Genomic DNA, 16,366 nt, shown 5'->3' with positions numbered 1-16,366 from the left:
ACACAAATACATATTTTTATTCTACCCTTCAAATCTCACCATGGTTATTATAGATTTGCATTTGCATTTGTTTATTTCAGTACTATTTTCAGATTTACTTTTAATTTTAGTTTAGTTTATCAGTGGATTTGTTATTTCATGGACACATTTTTATATTATATATTTTATATTATACTGTATAAATACATACATAATATTGATAGACAGGTTTTTAATATTTATTTGATAAAATAGTAATTAAATTAACAATTACATGATATTAAATTTATCTTATTAATTGCAATTAATTACTATTGATTGAGAAAAGCAGTCAAACGTGCCATAACCACAGGAATGTTTTTTTTATTTATTTTTATTTTTATGAAACTGTTATTAAATCAATAGTTTATTCAAATCCTTTATTTTAATCAACTGAATTCATAAATCTAACAATTTAATCATTTATAAAAAAAATCTGGATTGTATGTTTTATGATCTAATACATATTTATTATCAGAAATGGTATTAATGAAATTAATGCATAAAACCATAATTTAATGAATATTTTAAAATGTAATCAAATTAAATATGAAACATTCCTTTAATTTTTGGCAAAGTGCTGCACAACAGGGTTACTGTTCAAATTAAACAGTACAACAAATTTTAAAGAAGTACAATACTAAAACATTTCTGTCATCATTTCTTCAAGTTAAACCAAACTTTTATTTTGACAGGTTGTCGTATGTTGTTTTCTAATCGACGTTTACGTTACAAATCTTATCACTTGACGTCTGTGATTTCATGTACCGATTAAGACAGAGAAAACATCTCTGTGTTTATTTCAGAGGTGGGAGTGTGCGTTTTCTAGTGTGTGATGTATATGACTTTTTATTTATTATATGTTGATATAATTTTAATTTTAAAACCCTATTTAACGAGTTAATAGCAACATAAACTTGCATAAGTGACCAGAGAAATCTAGACAATAATAGAAAATAATAGTAATATTACAACGTTATTTTTTCATCGTATACCAGCAATATTGAAACTAAATGAAAGCATGCTGAAGATGGTGAGCAAACGGTAGCTTAGGTAGGTCAAAAAACACATGAGGAGAAGCGTTAGGATACTACAGAGCCCCTAAAGCAAATGCAAAGTTTCATGGGGAAACACAAAGGTTTTGGAAGCAAATGAAACGCAAAAGCATTGATTTTTCCTCCCATCTCATTTTTTCCCCCACCACCATGTGTCTTTAGGGGCTCTACAGGATACAACACCAGCAATCACAGACATTCGCATTCGGATGGGATTAGATTTCTCAGAGGACTGTTGAGTTTGCCGATAAACAGTAGGTCATTTTTTTCTGGAATTTTTACAGAGGTCGAGTGAGAAAAACACAGACTTGGCAGATTCAGACGGGATTAAAATCGCAAAGTACGTCTGTGAAACATGAATTTCTCTAACGTCCCCCTGGAAAACTTATGATGCTGATGATAATAGCTTTATCAAATGATGTTTTTGTTTTCATGTACTCATGTAGTGAGACGGCAGACACTGAAACACCATGAGCGTGCTTTAGTGTGTGTGCAGTAGACGAAACCGCAGCGCTCATTCACACAGACACGCAGACTTCAGATTTAAATAGCAGCGTTTCGGTTTAATATTTACAGACACTAGTCCATTCGGCAACTTGAAGTGTACATCCGTAATTTTTTGCCAAATTCCATGACATTCCTCGTTATATGTGACCTGGCCTGGACTACAAAAACCAGTCACATGTGTACATTTTTTGAAATTGAGATTTATCATATGAAAGCGGAACAAATAAGCTTTCCATTAATGTATAGTTTGTTAGGATAGGAAAATATTTGGCTGAGATACAACTATTTGAAAATCTGGAATCTGAGGGTGCAAAAACAAACGAAACATTGAGAAAATCGCCTTTAAAGTTCCATTTATGTTCGCGATTGTGCTGCATTCACTCACAAAAATAAATGTTTTATATATTTACGGTAGGAAATATACAAAATATCTTCATGGAACATGATCTTTACTTAATATCCTAATGATTTTTGGCATTAAAAAAAAAACATCTAGAATTTTGACCCATACAATGCATTGTTGGATATTGCCACAAATATACCTGTGCGACGTATGACTGGTTTTGTGATCCAGGGTCACATATAGTAAATTGAATCGTGGCAATAATAGGGCCCTTTTTACGACAATAACCCAAGTCATTTTCAGACAACAATCTGCAATAACTTTCACAAAGCATGAATCAAATGGAATAATCCGTTTCATTGTAAAACCTTCAAAAATTGCAATATACGTACTGAGAGACCTAAAAAAAAAAAACATGCGTAACACGTCCCACTCGTTACTACCATCTGCGACTTTTTTTTTTTTTTGAGAAAAACAGCATATAAGCATTCGCGCACATGGCTGACAGATTGCCCAACATTTGCCGGCAGTTCATCATGGCCGTCCCCGCCACTGCGTTCCACCCACTGTTTTTATGTACAATATATTTGCAATCACTGGAAAAAACAAACATAATGTGGCAACGACAGGAAAGCAAAACTCAAATTGCATAAATGAATCAAACTGAGTGATTATGCATGGCATTAAACTTGTCACAATACCCAAAATGTCAGAAGTCGATACCAATACCATCATGATAATGACAGAAGTTGTATTTTGGGGCACCACTAGCTCTTGAGGTGTAACTCACTCATTGCCCCAGTCAAGCCGTGCCGTGATGTGCTGTTTGATGTCACTCAAGCGGTCGTGAGTGAGGTGACCCACTAAAACCTGCTGCCGCAGCTCCAATATCTCATTCATCACATGCCACAGTCTGTGAAAGAGATCCCCTTCATTTCTCTGAGAGAGACAGAAACAACATGAGTGGGTGACAGAGATGTTTACCTTTATTAAATCAAATTAGCTCCTTGTGACCTTGTGAACCATGTAAAAATATCTATTCTTAATAAATTCACTCATGATTGACAGTCAAATCAACTCTATTTGTTCAGCGTAACACAAAGAGAGATATTTACCATGTAGAGCTGCTTCCACATGGTGCCCCAGTCTCTCAAGGTCATAGTTATCTCTGTAATAACCGAGTCCTCGGTGGGTATGACGGTCTCAAACTGCCTGCAGGGCAAGACACACAAACACACATTCACACACTCATCTGCACAAGCTCAGGATGGAAAGCAGTGACCTCACATGACCATAAGGAGAAACACTGACTCATGAGGACATGTCCGCAAATACATTAGCAATGGCTTGTGGGATAGTGAAGGCTCCTGTCACTTCAATACAGCGGACGTGTCATTTTGCAAATGCATTTTATCCAAAGCAGAAAGACGGTCTCTAGTAGCAGTTCAGTGTTTTGTGTGTTGAAGGACACTGGTGGCAGGTCAAAGGTGAGATTTCATTAGCTGTCCAGTTCATCAGGTCACCAATTCCTGGTATCGAACCCATTATCCCTTACTTTAACAGATTCTAAACTGTCTTTCTTTCAAATAAATGCAATGACAATTTTTAAGTGTGGCTTAATTGTCCAAATATGAGTTTAATGTAGGAATTACCATTATTTACAGTATGTAAGTTTTTTTTCCAGACTCATACCCTTTGTTCTTGACGTGGGCATTCTTGAGGTGAATATAGGAGCTTGGGAATATTCCCTGGGGAGAAACCACAGAAAGTTATTTAATGAGCCTGTAAAACACATAAGAGTAAACAAACATGCGCTACCATCTGTATATAAATGTGCCGAGATTCAAAGCAGAGGAAAGAGATACAGATACAGATCCGTGCAGCGGCGTAGGATTGCTCTCACCTTTACATTTGGATTCTTTGTGATGAATCCTCTGTACCATCCTACAAAATGCCATTTAGAATTATTTCACACTTTCACACTTCAACAGCACGATGGATTATGTATTAAACATTTTCAACCATTTTAACTTTAAAGGGGAACTTGGCAACTATTTCAACTTAATAAAACCGTTTAGAAATCATTTGGATGGTTAAATAACCTGTTCTGGTGAAAATGGTGACTTTCCCCGCTCCCCCTAGCATTCCCAGGCGGAAAACCAATCTTGCAACATGGGGACTAACGTCCCGGTAAGTTGGAAACAGGAAGTCTCGTGAGAAGCGAGAACGAGCGAGAAACACGAACTGCGTTACGGCAATTCGACATAAACACACACGCCCCCCTCAATACCATACATAGCTCCACACGATAAAGTTGGCCGGCTCTGATAATAACAAATGCACATGAGCAGCGGTAGAAAGGGGGAGGAGGGTGCCGCAAGTGAGTTTTTTATACGACAGTGTTGTGAAATATACGTCCCACAGCTGTAGGGGGAGCTCGTTGAGAAAACATGCGACAACAAAAGTAAAAATCAGCGAAGAAATGGCTAGAGTTGCCAAGTTCCCCTTTAAGTATGTGATGCAAAAATATACTGGGTTCACTAAGAGTGTTTCTTCAACTCTGGGCACTTTTGACCCTGTGGATATACAAAATATACTCGAGAGTAGGATTGCATCTAACACAAAAGTGTTTGTTTATATAGGCTATGTGTGTGTATGTATGTGTGTGTGTGTATATGTGTGTGTGTGTGTGTGTGTGTGTGTGTGTGTGTGTGTGTGTGTGTGTATGTATATATATATATATATATATATAAAACATTAAAAAGCTTACCGATCCCAAACATTTGAACGGCAGTGTATATGTATGTGTGTGTGTATAATATATTTATAAATATTATATATATATATATATATATATATATATATATATATATATATACATACAGTGAGGAAAATAAGTATTTGAACACCCTGCTATTTTGCAAGTTCTCCCACTTAGAAATCATGGAGGGGTCTGAAATTGTCATCGTAGGTGCATGTCCACTGTGAGAGACATAATCTAAAAAAAAAAATCCAGAAATCACAATGTATGATTTTTTAACTATTTATTTGTATGATACAGCTGCAAATAAGTATTTGAACACCTGAGAAAATCAATGTTAATATTTGGTACAGTAGCCTTTGTTTGCAATTACAGAGGTCAAACGTTTCCTGTAGTTTTTCACCAGGTTTGCACACACTGCAGGAGGGATTTTGGCCCACTCCTCCACACAGATCTTCTCTAGATCAGTCAGGTTTCTGGGCTGTCGCTGAGAAACACAGAGTTTGAGCTCCCTCCAAAGATTCTCTATTGGGTTTAGGTCTGGAGACTGGCTAGGCCACGCCAGAACCTTGATATGCTTCTTACAGAGCCACTCCTTGGTTATCCTGGCTGTGTGCTTCGGGTCATTGTCATGTTGGAAGACCCAGCCTCGACCCATCTTCAATGCTCTAACTGAGGGAAGGAGGTTGTTCCCCAAAATCTCGCAATACATGGCCCTGGTCATCCTCTCCTTAATACAGTGCAGTCGCCCTGTCCCATGTGCAGAAAAACACCCCCAAAGCATGATGCTACCACCCCCATGCTTCACAGTAGGGATGGTGTTCTTGGGATGGTACTCATCATTCTTCTTCCTCCAAACACGTTTAGTGGAATTATGACCAAAAAGTTCTATTTTGGTCTCATCTGACCACATTACTTTCTCCCATGACTCCTCTGGATCATCCAAATGGTCATTGGCAAACTTAAGACGGGCCTTGACATGTGCTGGTTTAAGCAGGGGAACCTTCCGTGCCATGCATGATTTCAAACCATGACGTCTTAGTGTATTACCAACAGTAACCTTGGAAACGGTGGTCCCAGCTCTTTTCAGGTCATTGACCAGCTCCTCCCGTGTAGTTCTGGGCTGATTTCTCACCTTTCTTAGGATCATTGAGACCCCACGAGGTGAGATCTTGCATGGAGCCCCAGTCCGAGGGAGATTGACAGTCATGTTTAGCTTCTTCCATTTTCTAATGATTGCTCCAACAGTGGACCTTTTTTCACCAAGCTGCTTGGCAATTTCCCCGTAGCCCTTTCCAGCCTTGTGGAGGTGTACAATTTTGTCTCTAGTGTCTTTGGACAGCTCTTTGGTCTTGGCCATGTTAGTAGTTGGATTCTTACTGATTGTATGGGGTGGACAGGTGTCTTTATGCAGCTAACGACCTCAAACAGGTGCATCTAATTTAGGATAATAAATGGAGTGGAGGTGGACATTTTAAAGGCAGACTAACAGGTCTTTGAGGGTCAGAATTCTAGCTGATAGACAGGTGTTCCAATACTTATTTGCATCTGTATCATACAAATAAATAGTTAAAAAATCATATATTGTGATTTCTGGATTTTTTTTTTTAGATTATGTCTCTCACAGTGGACATGCACCTACGATGACAATTTCAGACCCCTCCATGATTTCCAAGTGGGAGAACTTGCAAAATAGCAGGGTGTTCAAATACTTATTTTCCTCACTGTATATATATATATATGCATACATACATATACATATATATATATATATATATATATATATATATATATATATATAAACACATATTATATAAAACAAAAACTTTTATGTTAGATGCAATTTGACAGCACTAATTTTAAGTTATTTAAAAAAGAATCAACTGGAAAGAGTTATAATCTGTTTATAATCTCGTTTAAATGACTGACTGCATATCAACAAATAAATTTGACAGAATCCATGTCCATATCTGAGGATCTACAGTTCGAAAGAATTTGATTGTCAGCAACACAACGACAACATTGACTACCTTCGCATTTCTCCAGAATCTGCACTGTGTCGCCGATCTCCAGTGGGAGTCCATGCTGAAGCATTCCTCGAAAATTTGCCAGCACTGAGGGAAAAACAAGCAAATGTGACACATGAGTAAAGTTACAGTTCTGACAGACAACAAGGTGACAAAACCATCTGTCTTCACAAAATCTGCATGGAAACCATCTTTACTTCGGTGATATAAACATTAAATTCAATATTCACTGCAAATTCAGAAACAGAGTCATTCTCAATTCCCTTCTGAATAACACTGACCCAACCCAGCACACATTTCCTTATGAAAAATAAACCATACTATGCTTAGATCTGCACTTCCAACATTATCTCACTGCTCTCTTAAATAAATCCTGAGTCACCTCCCAAAGCACAAGTTACATAACAAGTACAAGATCTCTCCACACAGGAGCACATGGGCTCAACCTATAAAACACTTCCTGCATCCAAATGCCTACACTCTTTATGCACAAATATGTTAATTTTGAGGGCTCATTTGCATATGAAGTGGGTTAGGAAACTATCTGACATGGAAATAAATAAATAATCACTTGCATAAACAGAACCGACAGAGTTCTGACACTGCTCAGAGGTTAAGCAGGCTGCCAGAACAGCCGTGTCAGCTTTTAAACACGAGATGTGTTACTGTGCTCGCTGCCTGTCAGAGATGTGAAGCAAACACACAGCATTCGTCCTGAATCCACCAGAGATGTTGTGAGTAAGGATGGGCAACCATAGATATATATACGTAGATTCCGCATTCGACCGCTCAAGAGACGACGGCTCGTCCGCCATCTTGGAAGAATCAATGATGCCACAACATTGCGTGTTTTGTGGTTTGTGTTTTTATATGAACTTAATATTAACAGAGTACAATATTATACTATGGTAACTTTTTAATGTCGTGTTAGCTGACGCCTTTGTCTTGTATCGTGTTAGTTTAGTAAAATCATCTGCATCATATTGCATAAATAGATATTCATAAGTACAGTTATGACGTTTCAATATGGCGAAAGGCTTACGTATAGCGGCCCATAAAAACAGCCGCTAATAAGGCATATGTGTGTATATATATATATATATATATATATATATATATATATATATATATATATATATATATGTGGGCAACATCACTTTTTTCCAATCAAATACAAAGTGATCAAGGTCAATATCAACAATATCAATATTGATACTTCTATTAAATATATGTCGTCTAATTTCCAAGCACAAAATGGGTATTACAGCCATTTAACAAAAAGCTATTCTCAATATTAAAGGTCCCCTATTATGCAAAATTCACTTTTGCATGCTGTTTGGACATAAATGTGTGTTGGCAGTGTGTGTACACAACCAGCCAATAGTGATAAAAATCCACTCACTCCTTTTTTATTAATCCCCATAAATCATCAGCAGTGTCTCCCAACGACCTGTTTTCAGAATGCTGTTTTAGTGACGTCACTACAGCACAGGCCCCGCCCACGAGTGTTGACAGACACTGCCGCTTCAACATAGACCCGCCCTGATCGAGTTCACAACCATAGAGAATGTATCCCAAGCGTTGTAGGTGTTGTGTGGCTGGATGTATTAATCCACATAGCACTCTCTATTTACTCCCGAAATCTGAGGCAGCCGCTGAAGACGAGGAGGAATTATTTTGTTTTAAAAGAAAATGCTCCCTCAACTCTACCGAAATTCGTGTATGTACTTGCGCACTTCTTATAACTTACTGTGTTTACTCAGCTCTTACGGTGATTTTCTGAAGTAAAACTGACGCTTCATCTTTTGTGTGATGTACAATAAACTTAAAAAATTAAACTCATCAGTATATGTTTGATCATCATTCGGACCTGATCCAAAACAGCAGACAGGCTATTAATAATGGATACATACAAGCAGATGACAAATACGTTATAACCGTAATTAAACTACTAAACTATACCTGTTCCATCTCTATACAGCACTCTGACTCTGTAGGCATTATTGTCCGACTCGAAATGAACACCGTTACTGAGAGTTTCTGATATTATCATCATTCTGTGAGATGAAATTGTCCTGAGAGACTGAGCGCGAGCTCATGAAGCTCCGCCCCCTGGGTCGTCCAGCAGCAGCTTATTTGCATTTAAAGGGCACACGCTAAAACAGCGCGTTTTTCTGAGCCCCAAAAAATGACAATTTAAACATGCTGTAAAAAATGATCTGTTGGGTATATTGTGCTAAAACTTCACATACACACTCTGGGGACATCAGAGACTTATTTTACATCTTGTGAAAAGGGGCATAATACGGGACCTTTAAATAGGTCCAAAACTGTAAATGATTAGACTACTTTTTGTTGTTGTTGTTTTATATTTATTAACAAAAATTTTTGAACAATAAACCTTTAATGATTCAAAACATTATCAACTTTAGATATCAAATAATTGAATAAATAGGTGCATGTTAGAGTGCTCACATTTGACTAATTTAAAAAAAAATGCGTTTAAACATTTTCAAATATTTCTAAGCAATTTTGTTAAAGTATTAAAAACATTTATTTCCTTCATTATGATATCCGGGCAGTTGATATTTCTGACTTTAAAAAAATCGAAATTATTTTTTAAATGATTAAGCATTTTTGAATAAATTAACTGACAGAACAAAAACTGAGTGTCACGTCATTGGCCCAAATATAAATATCTTATTTAACCAATGAATTCACAATCTTTTCCATGACCAATCATATGCGATTACTGGATTAAGGACTTTTAATAATCATTGAATGTGAATCTAATCTAATGACTAATGACTCGTGAACCAGTTTTGAGTGATTAACAGAAGAAAAAAAAGCGCTGCTCACAAACTGAATTCACTATAGCTTATAAACAAGTCTGACAACAACCTACAAGGCATCATAGTCAAGCACCATAGTCATGTTGTCTTCCAGAAATTGACAAATCTAGTTCACGGGGTATTTATAATCTAGTTAACGGCATATGATTCTTATATTACAGCTTAAACCTCTATTTGAACCTCTGCCATGGCCAACGGGAGTGACAAAAGCTCTGTTGTAATAGGACGGGTAAACCCGTTTGAGCCGTGCGCCTGTGCTAAACGCTTTCCCACGGTCCTGCTGTCAGCGCTGTGGACACACACTGCTGTTTGGCAGAGAGACAGGGCAGAGGCCCGTCTCACAGAACCCTGACCAGGTGCAAAGAGCCCTCCGGACCCCTGTAACTCAACCCTGGACGTTCAGTCAGGTTGCTTCTGCGATATAATGCGGCTGCTATTAGACATCGAAGCATTTTAGAAAGGTTAAGGTGGCATTAATGAATGTGGCCACATTTAGAGACTGAATAATGTTATGCACTTACAGTTTTTAGATCTCTGTGGAAATGGAGAATATCACACACTGCACATTTTTGAGCTGGGTATGTTTGGGGAAAAAAGGTCATGATGGACTGAGCGATTGTTCGTTGCATCACTCTGGTTGCTTTGCTGACACGTTTTTTTCTCTGCTGTGTTCTTAAGGTTATAATTATCAGAAATAATTTCAAGTTAGACTGTTATGATGAACTGTAAGAACAGTGTGGAACAATTAAAATTCAGGTATGCATAAATATGTGTGCATTCATAATATAATCAGTAGTATTGTAAACGTTACGGATACACAAAATAATATCGGTACCAAGTTTTTTGTTTTTTTAATCAGCCAGTATTGTATATAATTGTTCATTACCCCTATTTTTACATTTATATTACCTTTGCCATAATCTAATGACCTCTTAAAGTAAATATATAATTAGGAAATTTGAAATAATGAATATACATTTTTTTTAACTGCACATTATAATGTTGTGGTGCCTTAATTCACAAACATTTAGTTTTATTTTGTCTTAATTTTGTTTTTATTTGGACAAAATATATTTGTAATATATTAGATATCAATCCTAACACTGGGTTTCATTGGCTAATTATCATATCAAACATAATTTTAATTTAATAGCCATATTACAAAAAGAGCATAATTTTACTTTTTAGCTAAATATTTTATTTGAATCATATACAGTACCTGTCAAAAAGTTTGGAAACATTACAATTTTTAATGTTTTTGAAAGAAGTCTCTTCTGCTCACCGAGGCTGCATTTATTTAATCAAAAACACAGTAAAAACAGTCAATATTGCCAAATATTATTACAATTTAAAATAATCTTTTTCTATTTTAAAATATTGTAAAATATAATTTATTAATGTGATGGAAAAACTGAATTTTCAGCATCATTACTCCAGTTTAATGTGTCACATGATCCTTCAGAAATCATAATAATATGCTGATTTGCTGCTCAAGAAACATTTATTATAATGTTGAAAACAGTTTTTAATGCTTCACATTTTTGTGGAAACAATTATATCATTCAAACATTTATGGTGAGATTAAAAAAGAGAGATAAATTAATACTTAATCAAAAGTGACAGTGAAGACATTTATAACGTTACAAAATAATTATATTTATTCTTTAATAAATGTAATACATAAATTAATAAATGCAAATAAATATGGTTCATTGAACTTTTTTCATTATCAAAGAATCCTGAAAAAAGCATCACCATTTGTTGAAACATTGATAATAATAAGAAATATTTCTTGGGCACCATATTATCATATTATTATGATTTCTGAAGGATCGTGTGACACTGAAGACTGGAGTAATGATGCTGAAACCTCAGCTTTGCCATCCACAGAAATAAATTGCATTTTAAAATGTATTAAAATAGAAAACCGTTATTTTAAATTTATAATAATATTTCGCAATATTGTTTTTACTGTATTTTTGATTAAATAAATGCAGCCTTAGTGATCATAAGAGACTTCTTTCAACAACATAATTTTTTTTGATGTTTTCGAACTTTTGACAGGTACTGTACATATTAATATCTAATATATAAATTAAAAATATTTATATAATTTTTTTTTTTAATTGTAATGCTACATTTTCTAAGCAAAGAACTACTACAAATAATATATAGGTTTTTACATTTACAATAATAACTGGAAAATTATACTACAAATGTAACTTTATCAAAGTTAAGAATTCATACAATGCAAAACATAACTGAATTGTTTGATGCTTCAATGACTTGCAATCATTCCTGCAATTTTGACAAAATCTCATGTCAGCCAGCAAAGCACAGCACTGATCCGATTCGGCAAATGAAGGTACAGAACCATCAACTGGCCTGAAACATTCTCACACTGCAGGCTTCATGGAAAGCACAACTGAAAATCTTACCACAAACACTTCTCCTGCATATTCTTCATCACTTATATTTTCCATGTACTAATGTATTCAATGCAAACGCCCTTTATCAGCATTATCAGAGACAGTAAATCAGATGTCAGAGTGTTAATCCAGCAGCAGAATCCCCTGTAGACAGTCAGAGCTCGCTGAAATCTGTCTGTATGTCAGGGTGATGGATGCGTGTGCACACTAAATTCTCTTCATATTGCTTTTTGACGCTAGCTGTAATGTTGTATTGAGTCAGCCTCGAGAGAGGACAATGCCAGCCGAAGGCAGAGCGCGATACTCTTGATACAAAGAAATACCAACACAACACTTAGAATGCTAATGGAAGGGATGTTTGTACGAGTACATCTGGGATCAGTCCTGCAGTTCTTCTTGTATTGAGTGAGGCTGGGATTGCACAACTAAAGTTACATGGGATTGGACTACAATCGGAGAGATTTTAGCTTCGATAACGTTACTACACCGTTTGCTCCAATTAAGCCTGTTTCTCTATTGATAGCCATTCAAAAGTATAGCTGTAAGATTTGTGGTGGTAACATGAAATCACAAATATTTCATTTTCATGTTTTTAATACAATTTTTGATTATATGATTGTTTCCTTTAGAACTTAATTTGAATTTTAAAACCAAGTCACTGTTTGCAAAAGTAGACTTTACAGAGTGCTTGACTCTTGCATTGTCAATACAAGATCTTGGATGGAAATAAATGTTGTGATGTTATTTCCATCAAGAGGTGCATCAATTTTTGGTCAAGATCTTGTAGTGACAATGCAAGAGTCCTGCACTCTGTAAAGTCTCCTCCAGCACATCCCAAAGACTTTCAATGAATTTAAGCTCTGGACTCGGAGGTGCCGATTCATGTGTGAAAATGATTCTTCATGCTTCCTTTCAAGTATTCTTTCACAATTTGAGCCTGATTAATCAAGTCTTCCTATGGTTGTTTAAGGCGAGACACGGCAGGCAAAAACATCTGTGTTTTTTTTACTGGTCAATTTTGAGATTTGTCTTCAATAACATGTCTTCTTTCAGACTTGTGGTGAAAAAAAGTCAGAAATACACATTTAGGGCTTTATTTTACTACACTTTGTCTGTTTGCGTCTGTAGATTTCTCATAAATTCAACAAAAGTTGGTGTTCTTAATCATCCCACTGCTCCGCAATCGCTGCCGGCACCCTGTCATCACATGCACCGTTAGGAAGCTCTCTCTTTCCTGTACAATCCTGTCGGATCCAAATATGGTCGTTTCCTTTTTATCAGCAACCAATCGTGAAAGTAAAAGGGCTGAATGCGCAATCTCATTGGCTGATGATAAATCTTTAAAGCCCGTTTTCTCAAAATGACTTTTCTCTCATACTCCAAGTCCGAAATCTCCACTTCAGTAGCACCGATATACACCAAACTTTCCAGTCTTGTACCTAGTTATATTATGAAGACATTTACAGAGGGATTTGTAAATATATTATTCCTAGCCTGATTTATATAACATTTTATTCCAAAAAACATGGCGAAAATCATTTTTTTAAGGCTATTGACAGTATTTTCTGATTTACAGGATAACAAAAGTAGATATCCATAAATCCCTCTGTAATTTTTTTCCCATCTAATATGTGAACACAATGAAAAAATCATTTTTAACCTGGCTTTATCCAATACTCAGATTTCGTTTTTTTTAAATATATGCAAATTAGTGCATATTTAATTAGATATTGCCTAATTTGCATATTTAAACATTAAATTACAGAATACATTTTTTTTCCATCTTAATGTAGGTAGAAAGTTTCATGGTGATATCTGCTAGTTAAATTTTTTACCCTATTCACCTGTAGTGTCTCGCCTTAAGAAATGAAAAGCTACACTCCATCAATTAGGGTTAGAAGAACTGTTCCCAAACATATAACATGCTAGAAACATAATAATCACGCAATAATGACGCTTAAGCATTTGCCTATTATAATCCGGGAAGTGTATGCATTAGTCTACTCTACAGTCTCTCTCTTGTGGGATAATGTTTAAAATACATTGATGACTCATCCTGCACTCGGGGGCGTGTACATATTTTTGTTCAATCAAATGCACTCTAGAATGAAAATGCCCTTCCCCCAATACCACTTGCCCCTACAAAGGAAAGAGCAAATCCTGGTTCATGTTTTAAATTACGCTCATCGAGCCATTTTTATAAATGCATTTTATAAAGCCTGACATGTTAAATAATAGTCCAAAAATCAAATTTTTGGAAATGGACATTTTATGGAACCTTTAGACACTACTATTGTATCAAATATGATAGGCTTTTATAGGGTTAAGCTGTATCTACAGGATGGTGATAAAGCTTTTGGTTCATTTAATCACACCAAGCATTAGGAGAGACAAAGTTTTAATATATAGGCCAAAAATGTCTCAGCCAGTCTCTAAAAACAAACTTTATTAAAAACCAAGTATCAGAGGTACACCAACAGTGCAGTTTTCTCATTTGATGTGAAATGATTCCCAGACTCAGCCCTTGTGTGCAGTAATGAGAATATTAGTTTTGATATTACATCTCTCAAATTTTGCTTTGTTCCATTCGCTCCCAGAGCGCAACATCATTCTATATTAACACTTTATTTGCATATAAAAGAGTGCAGGTCCTATTGTAGTTCTACAAAAAATAAAACGCCATCACAGTAAAAACATCTCACTTAAAATAAACATAGGCTGCTATAATGCACAAAGAACATTTAGATTAACAAATCAATTCTGTCAGCAATATACAGGATTAGCAGAAAGAGAAATCACAAAAAAAGGTCTTTAACATTTCAATTGTTTCTCCTAGACATAAACGCTATTAAATGGAGACTTCTATGAGTTTCCACATTTGTGTCCAGAGAAAAACACCCCAGTAACCTCTGTAGGAGCCTTTTTGACAAACGATTCTTGATAAAAAGTAACTGACATTTGTCAAAAGATGTTTCTAACACATCAAAATATATCCCAGCCTTTTAATAAGCCCCCAAACGTGTAACTGTGACTCTGAGGTAATATTAAAACATTGCTCTGTTTGTTTAAGAACCCCGGCCTCCCTGACATAGCAACAGTGGCTCAACCAATAGCGTGAGTTGGTGGGTGTGGCTGTCTGTTCATCTGACCAATGAGCGACCGGTGAGTGTTCTGGAAACCTGTTTGCAAAGAGTCATTATTTAAGTGAAGATAGGCAAGTGAATAAATCTATTAAGAAATATCAAACATTGTTTCACAGCTTCATAATTAAACAAGAGAGCCTCAGATGATTTTCTGGCAACTGAATGGAGTCTAAATGTGTTTGTAGTCTGTGTTCATTAGTGAAGCGTGGCTCTCAGATGGGAATGTCTTGTAGCTATTCTCCACGGAGCACAAGACGGCCGTTATTACCAAAATGCCCAGAGAGAGAACAACCGAGACGGAGAGAAAGAACTGCATGAGAGTGGTGGAAAACACACAGCAAACTCACTTTTGGGAATTGTTTGTCTTCGGCTGTCACTTTCTTTAATGTTCCAGAAGACAGTCTGAGAAAGTCAAGAGCGCGTAACACGTTTCAGAAACGCATTATCGCTTAGCTCCGTCAATGTGATCCACATTTTGAGGAGTGAATTATCACTTAATGCCTTTATTTTAGAAAAAAAACCTGACACAAACACTTTGACTCATGATGCTCATGCAAGCGATGTAGGTTCAAATCCTCTTCTCTCTCACACAAATATTTCCAGCTAGTGATGTCTGGTTTGCGAACGAATCATTCTTTTGAACAGGTTCTTTTGGTGAACTGGTTCTAAAATCAGACTGAATTGTCTGAAACAGTTCATGGCTCGAGTCAGCACATCGATTAAAAAAAAAAAAGTACTTTCGGATGTGCCTGACAGTCGCTCCTACTTGAAATGAGCCAATTTTCAGGAGTGCCAACTCATTCAGCACACCGGTTAATCCAACAATACACCGAGCTAAGAACAATCTTTCGGACCTAAAAGCCTAAATTAAATCTATTTTAAGCGATCCAGTCTCTTCAGAAAGTTTTGACTAAACTTCTTAATTCATCTGGATTCTTTTCACAATCTTTTCATGAACTTTTTGAAGCGTCAAAGTGGTAGTTGCGTAAACTGTCAATGGAGGGACGGAAATCTTTCAGATTTCATTAAAAATACTGTCATTTGTGTTTGCGAAGATAAACAAAAGTCTTACGGGTTTGGAACAAGAGGGTGAGTAAATGATGACAATTTCATTATTGAGTGAACTAACCCTTTAATAATAGAATTATGTATACGCAACGTCATTGCGTGATTACGTAAATTAACTAAATCTGTTTTTTGAACCAGTTCATTAAAACGAACTGTCCGAAAG

General features: G+C 36.0%; 2 protein-coding genes across 2 annotated transcripts in view; both read right to left on the bottom strand.

Annotated features, from left to right (window-relative positions):
• Positions 1-16,366, bottom strand: part of kctd15a (potassium channel tetramerization domain containing 15a) — a 572,168-nt gene that overhangs the window by 500,832 nt on the left and 54,970 nt on the right. The window lies entirely within an intron of this gene.
• The window catches only part of dock4a (dedicator of cytokinesis 4a), a 72,680-nt gene that overhangs the window by 49,062 nt on the left and 7,252 nt on the right, over positions 1-16,366 (bottom strand). The window contains exons 2-6 of the mRNA XM_084094130.1: positions 6,715-6,798; positions 3,827-3,867; positions 3,616-3,671; positions 3,039-3,135; positions 2,714-2,862 (exon numbers count right to left, since the gene is read on the bottom strand). Coding sequence (XP_083950256.1) covers positions 2,714-2,862; positions 3,039-3,135; positions 3,616-3,671; positions 3,827-3,867; positions 6,715-6,798 — 427 coding nt within the window. The remainder of the gene's footprint in view (positions 1-2,713; positions 2,863-3,038; positions 3,136-3,615; positions 3,672-3,826; positions 3,868-6,714; positions 6,799-16,366) is intronic.

The sequence above is a fragment of the Abramis brama genome (genome assembly GCF_963993115.1).
Source record: "Abramis brama genome assembly, chromosome: 20".
Taxonomy (NCBI): domain Eukaryota; kingdom Metazoa; phylum Chordata; class Actinopteri; order Cypriniformes; family Leuciscidae; genus Abramis; species Abramis brama.
Note: the sequence above shows the minus strand (reverse complement) of the source record. Positions and strands in the feature narration are given on the sequence as shown.